Genomic DNA, 10449 nt, shown 5'->3' on the forward strand with positions numbered 1-10449 from the left:
TGAGAGCAGGAGGAGGGGTGTCTGCGTGTGAGAGGGCATGTCTGCGTGTGAGACCGGAAGGGGGGGTGTCAGTGTGTGAGGGGGGGTCAGCGTGTGAGGGGGTTGTCTGCATATGAGGGGGTGTGTGTGTGTCTGCGTGTGAGACCGGGAGGGGGGTGTCAGCGTTTGGGGGGGTGTCAGCGTTTGGGGGGGTGTCAGCGTGTGAGGGGGTGTGTGTGTCTGCGTGTGAGACCAGGGGGTGTCAGCAGTGGGGGGGTTCTGTGTGAGCCTCGTCCCAGAACGGGGCGCAGGAGGGCGCCTGGGCCTGCCCGGAACGTTTTCCATCCACGTCCTGCTCACCCCAGCGCCATCCCGCGAGCCAGCCGGCGGCCTGAGCACAAGGCCTCGTGTCACACGTGCGCGGTGACACACAGTGCCACACACAAATTCCGTGGCCACAGGGACCCTTGTGACCATCCAGCCTGACCTGGGGCAACGCAGGCCAGAGAAACTCCCCCCTCAGGTCCCAGAGCTGGGGCAGAAATCGGGTGTGCTGGCTTCCAGCCCCCCCCCCAACCACTAGACTCCACTCCCCTCCCAGAGCTGTGGTAGAACCCAGGCATCCTGGCTCCCAGCCCCACCTGCCCACGTGCATTGTGGGGACCTCAGCCTGAGACTCTGCACCCCATAAAGGGCCCTGGGGCGCCTCAGTAGGGCCAGAACCGAGTCCTGGGGATCCCCCCTTCCATTGCACCCTGTCCCAGGGAAGGGAGCCACAGCCACAAGCCAGCAGCAGTAGTAGGGCTTTTATCCTCCACCGGCCCTGGCCAGACATGACGCCAGGTCACACCCCACGGGGCCCTCCACCCCCCAACCCTAGACCCTAAGGGCCCGGCAAGGCAGCCAGCCAGCCAGCCTGCCCCACGCCCCACAGGACCCCCTAGAACAGTGTTTCCCCAGCGGTGTCGGGGGTCGGCAACAGCTGAAAGCGGAATGTGTGTGTGAAGTGTTACAGCGTTTCACTGGGTTTGTACTTTATCCACCCAAAATGTCATCGCCCGCCCGGCTGCGCTTACGTTGTTGACCAGATGTGTCGCAATGGTAGAAAAACATGGGGTGAGTCTGAGAAGTGGGGCCTGGGGGGGCATAGAATGTTCTGCTGCCTTAGAACTCCCTGCTCTTTAACCCCCGCCCCCCGGACCCCTATATACCCCCACTCTGACCCACCTCCCCTCAGGGGGCCCCAGTAACCCCCAGCCCTGCCCCATGGGGCCCCCATATCCACCGTCTCCCCCCATAACCCCCAGCCCTGCCTCATGGGGCCCCCATATCCACCGTCTCCCCCCATAACCTCCAGCCCTGCCCCATGGGGCCCCCATATCCCCCCGTCTCCCCCCATAACCCCCAGCCCTGCCTCATGGGGCCCCCATCTCCCCCCATAACCCCCAGTCCTGCCCCATGGGGCCCCCATCTCCCCCCTGCCTCCCTCCATAACCCCCAGCCCTGCCCCATGGGGCCCCCATCTCCCCCCATAACCCCCAGCCCTGCCCCATGGGGCCCCCATGTCCCCTGTCTCCCCCCATAATCCCCAGCCCTGACCCATGGGGTCCCCTATATCCCCCCCCTCTAATCCACCTCTCCTCAGAACCCTCCCCCAGCCCCGCCCCATGGGCCCCCCCCATATACTCCCCTGCTTTAACACACCCACCCTCAGAGCCCCCGGGATCCCCGCCCCAGCCCGGCAGCGGGAAGGGGGGGAAGGGGTGTGTCCAGGCGCGGGGGAGGGCGGGGAAGGTTCTTAAGGCGGCCCCGGCGCTGGCGCCAGGGCAGAGCAGCCCGGCCCTCCGCGCCGCGAGTTCGAGCCCCGAGGCCATGGAGTCCGTGTGGCGATGCGTCCTGCTGGGGGCGCTGCTGGGCCAAGGTACCGCCTGAAGCCGGGACGGCTGGGCTGTCTATGGGCGAGGGGACTAGTGGTTAGGGCTGGCGCCTGGGCTCTGTCTCCGGGCGGGGGGACTAGTGGTTAGAGCTGGCGCCTGGGCTGTCTATGGGCGAGGGGACTAGTGGTTAGGGCTGGCGCCTGGGCTGTCTATGGGCGGGGGGGGCGCCTGCTTTCTGTGTCTGGACGGGGGACTAGTGGTTAAAGCGGGGGGGTTGGGAGACCGGTTTCTGTCCCGGGGGGGCTCTCTGCAGCCGGACGGACGCGGGGGGGGGGGGTTGGTTCCGTCTCAGTCCTGAGTCAGATCCTGCCGGGGGTGGCTAAGAGAAACCAGCGGGGGGAAGGAATTTTCCTGCCAGGTGGGGGATGTGTGGGGGGGGGCTGTGAGCTGAGGGGCGCCCCTGAAAGAGCAGGCGGGCCCCCGGGGGAGCGGATCAGCCCCAGAGCGCGGGGGGGGGGGGGGAATTTTTCGCCTCATTTCCCCTTAGCTGTGATTCACCGTGAGCCAGGCCGGGCTGCGGTTAGAGGGGAAGGAGAAGGAGAAGCGGGGGGGGGGGGGGGCGCTGAGGCGTGTGTGGCCCGCCCCACGGCTACAGACTCGGGCTGCGGGCCCCTGCGAACCAGCCGCTGTCGGGCCCTGGGTTCTCTCCCCGGCTCCGGGAGGGCAGCGGGGCCGAGTGGTTAGAGCAGCGGGGTCTGTTCTGCTACGCCCGGTCTCTCCCCCAGTGGCCGCCCTGCGGTGCTTCTCCTGCGACGGGGACCGGAGCTGCCAGGACACGGAGACTTGTGGGGAGCAGCAGGGATGGTGTCGCACGACGGTCCTCACCACCCTCGCCCGTGAGCACCCCCGGGACCGGGCGGCGCCCCCCGCTCCCGACCCGCCGGCCCAGCGCCCCCCCCCCAGCCCCGCCAGTGCCCCCCGCTCCCGACCCGCCGGCCCAGCGCCCCCCCCCCAGCCCCGCCAGTGCCCCCCGCTCCCGACCCGCAGCCCCTGCTCGCCCAGCACCCCCCCAACCCCACCAGCGCCCCCCCTCCCGACCTGCAGCCCCTGCCAGCCTGGTGCCCCCCACTCCCAACCCTCATCCCCTGCCGGCCCAGTGCCCCCCCCCAGCCCCGCCAGTGCCCCCCACCAGCAGCCCCTGCTGGCCCAGCGCCCCCCCCAACCCCACCAGCGCCCCCCCTCCCGACCTGCAGCCCCTGCCAGCCCGGTGCCCCCCACTCCCAACCCTCATCCCCTGCCGGCCCAGTGCCCCCCCAGCCCCGCCAGTGCCCCCCACCCTCATCCCCTGCCGGCCCAGTGCCCCCCCAGCCCCGCCAGTGCCCCCCACCAGCAGCCCCTGCCAGCCCAGTGCCCCCCAGCCCTGCCAGTGCCCCTCACTCCTGACCCACAGCCCCTGTTGGCTCTCTCCCCCCAGCCCTTCCCCCCCCCAGCCCTACCAGTGCCCCCATTCCCAACCCACAGCCCCTGCCAGCCCAACCCCCCCCAGCCCTGCGGGTGCCCCCACTCCCGACCCACAGCCCCTGTTGGCTCTCCACCCCAGCCCTCCCCCCCCAGCCCTATCAGTGCCCCCATTCCCAACCCGCATCCCCTGCCGGCCCAGTGCCCCCCCAGCCCCGCCGGTGCCCCCACTCCCGACCCACAGCCCTTGCCCCAGCCCTGCCGATGGCTGACTCGCTCCTCTCCCCGCCAGGCTCCGGGGTCTCCGAGCGGATCCAGAAGGGCTGCGACGTGGCGGGGAAACCCAACAACTCCATCTCCTTCGTCTCCCACGGGCACGTGGTGCTGCTGGCGGAGGAGCACTGCGCTACCGACCTCTGCAACCAGGGGGCGCCCAACGGTCAGTCCCCAGAGCCGCCGGGGTCCCCCGGGTCCCCCCCTCCCCCGGGGCTCCCCACTGACCCCCCTCTCTCCCCACAGCCCTCCCCTCCATCTCCTCCCCCATCCAGCTGGAGTGCTTCTCCTGCGTCTCCTCCGACCACTCCTGCCACGGCCCCTCCGTGCCGCGCATCCGGTGCCTGGACCCCCAGGAGCAATGTGTGGACATCACGGCCATCTCCATGCCTGAAGGTGAGCGGAGCCCCGCCCGGACCCCAGCGCCCCACAGCCCCTGCCTCTTGGAGCCATCCCCCAAGGCTGGGCCGGGGCTGGCGCCCCTAGAGGGGACTGACCCCATTCCCTGCCCCCCTGGGCCAGCCAGTCCTCACCCAGACTGGATCAGCCCCATTCCCTGCCCCCAATTCCCTGGGCTGGATCAGCCCCATTGCCCCCCCCCCGCCAAGCCAGCCCCCCAGACTGGATCGCCCCCCCGGCCCCCGGCTCCAGCCGGCCAGTCCCCCCTGGAGGGGGGGCCGTGTCAGGCCTGTTCTCTCCATCCCCAGAGTTTCCCCAGGACGAGCGGCGCGTCAAAGGCTGCGGGCGGATCACGCGGTGCCGGGAGCCCCTAGGCTTCCACAACCGGGACAGCTTCTACCTGCTGCAGTGCTGCAACTCCAGCCTGTGCAACAACAGCACCCAGGGTACCCCCACCGCGGCGTGCAGGGGAGGGGCTGTGGGGCGGGGCACTGACAGGGCTGGGGGGCAGGAGTGAGGGGCACCGGCAGGGCTGGGGGGCAGGGGCTATGGGGCGGGAGTGAGGGGCACCGGCAGGGCTGGGGCGCAGGGGCTGTGGGGCGGGAGTGAGGGGCACCTGCCATTTTGGGGCTGCCTGGGGATCCATCCTGCCCTTGCTCCCCCCAGAATACCTGGACTCCCCCCTGCCCCTGAACGGGGCCACCTGCTACGCCTGCGAAGGGAACTCCAGCCACGGCTGCGCCCCCGAGAACGTCACCCCGGTGCAGTGCCAGGGGCCCATGACCCACTGCATGGAGGCTGTGGGGAGCCACGGTGAGCCAGGCTGCAGAACCAGCAGGGGGCGCCGGGCGGCAGGAGCCAGGCTGGGGCTGAGCTGGGGGTGCTGTGCTAGTGGGGGGAGGGGCACGTGGATGGGGGCAGGGCAGCGGGGGGAGGCGCGCGTGGCTGGGGGCAGGGCAGCGGGGGGAGGAGTGCGTGGCCGGGGCAGCGGGGGGAGGGGCGCGTGGCCGGGGGCAGGGCCGTGGGGGGAGGGGCAGGCGGCGGCTCGGGGGCCGGCTCCAGGCCCCGTCTCACTCTCGTGCCCTCCCCCCGCAGCGCTGGCGGGGCCGGGCGCCGTGCTGAAGGGCTGCGCCAGCCCGGCCTGGTGCGCCGCCCCCTACAGCGCCGTCTACAAGGGCCTGGCCGGCGCCCGGACCCGCTGCTGCCGCGGCAACTTCTGCAACAGCGAGATCCAGGGGGGCCCCCTGCCCCGCAGCCAGGCCAGCCCCCGGCCCGCGGCCCAGCCCGCCCTGCTGTGCGGTGCCGCGCTCCTGGCCCTGCGCGCCCGCCTGCCCCGCACCGGCTGAGCCCCGGCGCCTGGCTTCTCTCCCAGCTCCAGGAGGGGCGCGGGGGCTAGTGGTTAGAGCAGGGGGGCTGTTCCCCCCACACCGTGTGAGCCGCCCCACTGCCCTGCCCCCTCAATCCTGGAAGCCCTCCGGGGATGTGAAGGTCTATAATTTATTTTCCCCAGTGCTAAGGCCTGTCCAACTCAACCCACCGCTGGGGTCCCCCGGGGGTCCCCCCAGCCCCTCACCCAGCTGCCGGCAGCTGACAGGCCCCGGAGCCTGGTTTTTTATTATGATTATTTTATTATAAGTTATGGTTGGTTGGTCATTTGTTAATAAACTTTATTTTATTGTAATTCCCGCCCTGCCCAGCAGGGGGCGCTGTCTTGGGTGGGTGCTTTGTGGGGGCAGGGAGGGGGAGGTTGGGTTCAGGAGCAGAGGGGGCCATTTGGGGGGTGCCAGGATCCCCCGGGCTCCTGCCAGCTTCCAAAGGGACAACCCGGTGGCACTGGGGGAGGGGAGGTTGTGAGCCAGCCCCCCCCCCCCACACACACACACACCCCACCCCGGGCCGCACTGCAGCTGCCCTGCCGTGTGTGTGTGTGGTGCTGCGGATGGGAGGGTGGCGTGTGTGTGATGTTTGATTGGGGGCTTCTTCGATTCTCGCAGGGTGCGAGTTCCCCTTCTAGGGGAAGTGTCTGATTGCGGCTTGGGCGCTGTTGTGGCAGGAGGCCGGTTGTGGCTTCAGCTGCGTTATATTGTGTGTGTGTCAGAGGATGTGGGGGGTGCAGCTGCCAGAGGCGGAGGCCTGGGGGGGGAGGTGGACGTGTGGGGGGGGCGCTGTAGATATTGCGGGGGGGGGGATTTGAGACAGTGTCTGTTTCTCAGCAGAGTCTGTATGTCCATCCCCCCCCCATCCCGGTTCTGTGCGTCCCAGCCACACCCCCACCCCACCCACTAGCCCTCACTCCCCTTCCAGAGCTGCTGGCTCCCAGCTCTAACCATTACACCTCAGAGAGGCTCTGGGCCCCCATGCCCCTGATTTCCCTTCCCAGCCCCCTGGCCCGCCCCCCAAGTCCCTGTGAGCTGTTTCTGCAGGTGGGGCACAATCACGCATGGGTGGAAAAAAGCCGCACGCGGACAGAGAAGATGTGAGGGGACATTGCCTGTGACCCCCACTGCGCCCAGCCCCCCCCTGCCCCTCCCCCCCGCCCGGCCCTCCTGCCTCGCCTTGACTGTGTATCGACAGCCTCCGCGCTCCGCCCCAGAAGTGGCTGCAGCTCAGGCCGGGGAAGGGGTCCCTGTCTACTCAGTTGTGCCGGAGGAGGGATTGGGCCCGCTCTTGTGTTCAGGATTACATGCGCTGCTGGCTTTGTTGTGCTGCATGCGAGTCCGACTGTCCCGTGTGGGGGGGGGTGCCTCAGTTTCCCCGGGCACTGCCTGCATGAGGAGGGGAGGCCGGGCAGGACTCACTGGGGAAGGAGGTTCAGTGTCTCCCGGCCTGAGGCCCAGGGGACAGGAGATCGCAGCTGGGACCTGGACGCAGAAGACGGGGCGGCCTGGGGGCTGGGAACGGGCTGGGAGAGGGAGTTAGTTTTCTGCTGGCTTGGGGGAGAAGGGAGCCTGGCTGGCCTGGGGGGCTGGGCAGGGGCCCAGAGCTGGGGCTCCGGGACCCCCTTTCCCCGAGACGGGCGGCTCCTGGTTCCTCTAACAACAAGTCTGAGCTGCGCTGTGTCCCTGGGACCCAATAGACCTTCACTTCTACCTGCCGCCTGAGAGTCCCGTCTGGCTGCAGGGGGGGCCTAGGGACCCCCCCCCCAACTCGGTGACAGTGGTGGCAGCGGTGGGATGGGCTGCACCCCGTGGATGGAGCACCCGGCAGTGAGTGACTGGGCGCAGGGGAAGGAAGGGGGCTTGCAAGAGCCAGGAGTGCGGGAGGCCGGGAGAAGCGGTTCCAGGAGGCGGAGGGGCTGGCGGTCTCACGCGGGTGTGGGCCTCGAGAAGGGGTGCCCCCCCCAGGAGGGGTCCCAGGAGGCGGGGGGGGGGTCTGTGATCTAACCCGGGGGGTTCTGACACCCAGGGGGCCGGCACGCTGAGGGGCTCTCCCTGGGGATCGTGGGGCGCTGCAGCAGGGGCCTGGGAGTCTGCACCCCGGGCCCCGCGGGGAGACGGCCCAGCCCCACCCCGAGGCGTCACAGGGGATCGGCACGGCGAACAGCCCATGAACCGGGCCCTGCCGGCGACCGGGGCCGCCAGCCGAGGGGAAGGTTCCGACCGGCGGGAGAAAACGCCCTGGCGTCGGGCACAGCTGGGCCTGGCACAGAACTGGAAACACACGACGGCGGGCGCGTGCCCGGGTCGCTGGCTCCCCCTGGGCCTGGCACAGAACTGGAAACACACGACGGCGGGCGCGTGCCCGGGTCGCTGGCTCCCCCCTGGGCCCGGCACAGAACTGGAAACACACGACGGCGGGCGCGTGCCCGGGTCGCTGGCTCCCCCCTGGGCCTGGCACAGAACTGGAAACACACGACGGCGGGCGCGTGCCCGGGTCGCTGGCTCCCCCCTGGGCCTGGCACAGAACTGGAAACACACGACGGCGGGCGCGTGCCCGGGTCGCTGGCTCCCCCCTGGGCCCGGCACAGAACTGGAAACACACGACGGCGGGCGCGTGCCCGGGTCGCTGGCTCCCCCTGGGCCTGGCACAGAACTGGAAACACACGACGGCGGGCGCGTGCCCGGGTCGCTGGCTCCCCCCTGGGCCTGGCACAGAACTGGAAACACACGACGGCGGGCGCGTGCCCGGGTCGCTGGCTCCCCCCTGGGCCTGGCACAGAACTGGAAACACACGACGGCGGGCGCGTGCCCGGGTCGCTGGCTCCCCCTGGGCCTGGCACAGAACTGGAAACACACGACGGCGGGCGCGTGCCCGGGTCTCTGGCTCCCCCTGGGCCTGGCACAGAACTGGAAACACACGACGGCGGGCGCGTGCCCGGGTCGCTGGCTCCCCCCTGGGCCTGGCACAGAACTGGAAACACACGACGGCGGGCGCGTGCCCGGGGGAGCCCGTGACCAGCGACGCGCACGGCAGCCCGGGCTCCGGCTGCGAGAGCAAGTCCAGCCCGTCGCCCTCCCCTGGCTGCCCTGGGGCCGTGGGCTGCGGGGACGGCGTTGGGTGAGGAGGGGAGTTCTGGGGGTCCAAAGGGGGGTTGCACACAGGGGGGCTCAGTGCCCAGATGTTGCTGGTTCAATGTGACGGGAGAGGGGGGGTTGTTGCAGGGACCAGCCCAGAACTGGAGCCGGCGTCTGGCGCCCTGGTGCCCCCGGCCTGCTCAGAGCCCACGGCCGCCCCGGCCAGACACAGACAAGGGGCTGCAAAGGGGAGACCCCGGCGCCCGGCCCAGCTGGTCGCAGCGAGGGGGGAACATTGGACAGAGAGGGGAGGGGAGGGAAGGGAAGGGAAGGGGAGGGGAGGGGAGGGGCCCGGGCGACCCTGTTATCTGGGGAGAGACACTGGCCGGGGAGGGGCTGTTGGGGGGTACTGGGGGCTCTGCTGGGAGACGGGGCTGTTTTGGGGGGCTGGGGGCAGAGCAGGCAGGACTCAGCTGGCTGCAGGGGAGACTCAGACGGGCGGGGCTGGGGGGCCGGGGCCAGGCCGACTGGCCGGAGGGATCCTTTGCTGCGTTCACAGCTCCATAACCCTCCTGCTGGGCGCTGGCCGGGAGTCGCTCTGGGCTGGGGAACAGGGGGGTGCTGTTCCCTCTGGGAGGAGAGGCCTGGGGGTCCAGAGGGAGGGGACTCCCCCAGGGGCCCACGGTGGAGGCAGGCGGCTGGAGGCCCTGAGAGGCACCGTCCCAGAGGCGGGGGGCCCCCCAGGTGAGAGGGGCCCCCCAAGAGAGGGCCCCTGAGAAAGGGCCGTCTCTGCCACCGGGCCGGAGGGGCTCCCCGAGAAGGGGCCGGCGCGCTGGAGGGGGATCCGCCCAGGAGCCGAGTGTGGGCAGGCGCTGGGAGCCGTGCCATGTTGTCTCTGGGGCGGCCTGTTTCAGCCTCCCGGCCTATCCCGGGGCGAGCCAGGCAGGACCCCGGCGCTGCTCCGAAGGGGCTCTGGGGACAGCGCCCGGCGGCGAGGCCACAGCTGACTGGGGGCTGGGGAGCCGCCCCGCAAGGAGGACTCAGCTTTCGGGAAAAGCTTCCAGCCGAGAGCCGCGCTGGCGGCCAGACGCTGCCGGAGGGAGGGGCGGGCGCCCGACGTCGAGAGGAAACGGGAGAGTCCTGCCGGCGGCCGAGGACGGGCAGAGCCGGGCAGACGCCGCCACGCGAAGGGGGAACGGCCGGACTCGGACTCCTCTCGGGCACGCGGGCGACCCATAGACCGGCCCTGGGGTCGGGGGTCGCTGGGTGGGGCCAGTAGCACCCTGCAGATCGGAGGAATCCGGCTGGTGTCTGACTCCGGCCCCAGGGCGTGGGGCTGTAACTCGGCTGCCTTCCCCGGAGCTCCCAGGGAGATTGGGGGGGGCAGGGTCTGTGTCCAGCCCGTCCCCCTGGGCCCAAGGGGAGAGTTTCTCTGAGTGTTGCCCGAGGAGGGGCCTTGTGGAGCTGGGCAGGGTCGGGAGGGAGAGGGGAGGGTCCAGCAAGGCCCAGCTGCCAGCGAACGATTCCCCCGGAGCTGGACCCTGTCCCAGCGGGGAGCAGCCAGCCAGCTCCAGGGGCTGCCCCAGGTCGGCGAGGGCCCGGGATGGAGGCTGCTCCGGCCGGACTGGGACGCGGAGGGGTCCCCGCTAGGGGCAGGGCTGGGTCCCGGCTAACGCCCGGTACGGAGAGAGGGGCTGAACTTCCCCTGATCCCCGGCGGAGTGACCCTGCTCAGGTCAGTCTCGCGGGGGCAGAGACGGGATGTCGGGGGGACTGTCCACTCTTGTCGTCCTGTGTTGTAGGGGAGCCTGGCCCACCCCATCCTGCCCTGAGTCATAACGTCCGGCATTGCCGGCCTGCCTTGGCCGGGCTAGCGATGGCCGCCTGGCCCACAGCGCAGATTTCGAACAAAGCAAACCAGGCCTGACTCAAGTCTGGTGCACGTCCACACGCAGGCCATGCCTGGAAGGGGGGGCTTTGAGAGTCAGGAGCGCTTTACACAATCGTGCG

General features: G+C 70.5%; 1 protein-coding gene across 2 annotated transcripts; it reads left to right on the plus strand.

Annotated features, from left to right (window-relative positions):
* Window positions 1-271: 271 nt before the first annotated feature.
* PLAUR (plasminogen activator, urokinase receptor) lies at window positions 272-5667 on the plus strand. Of its 2 annotated transcripts, none has more exons than XM_075907424.2 (7): window positions 272-1095; window positions 2642-2752; window positions 3607-3753; window positions 3834-3983; window positions 4295-4432; window positions 4653-4799; window positions 5082-5667. In XM_075907424.2, exons 1-7 carry the CDS (start codon window positions 1068-1070, stop codon window positions 5330-5332), a joined length of 972 nt encoding a protein of 323 aa, XP_075763539.2. In that variant the 5' UTR covers window positions 272-1067; the 3' UTR covers window positions 5333-5667. The 2 variants fall into 2 exon arrangements, with proteins under 2 accessions (XP_075763539.2, XP_075763538.2); XM_075907423.2 differs by lacking the exon at window positions 272-1095 and adding an exon at window positions 1744-1900.
* The last annotated feature ends 4782 nt before the right edge of the window (window positions 5668-10449 follow it).

The sequence above is a fragment of the Pelodiscus sinensis genome, chromosome 22, assembly GCF_052426305.1.
Source record: "Pelodiscus sinensis isolate ZL-2025 chromosome 22, ASM5242630v1, whole genome shotgun sequence".
NCBI lineage: Eukaryota > Metazoa > Chordata > Testudines > Trionychidae > Pelodiscus > Pelodiscus sinensis.

Bases quoted from the DNA above. Each gene is read 5' to 3' on its own strand.
- PLAUR (XM_075907423.2), top strand. From the start codon at position 1,852: ATGGAGTCCGTGTGGCGATGCGTCCTGCTGGGGGCGCTGCTGGGCCAA. The intron at 3,984-4,294 runs GTGAGCGGAGCC...CTCCATCCCCAG, and splicing joins GGCCATCTCCATGCCTGAAG to AGTTTCCCCAGGACGAGCGG. The intron at 4,433-4,652 runs GTACCCCCACCG...TGCTCCCCCCAG, and splicing joins GTGCAACAACAGCACCCAGG to AATACCTGGACTCCCCCCTG.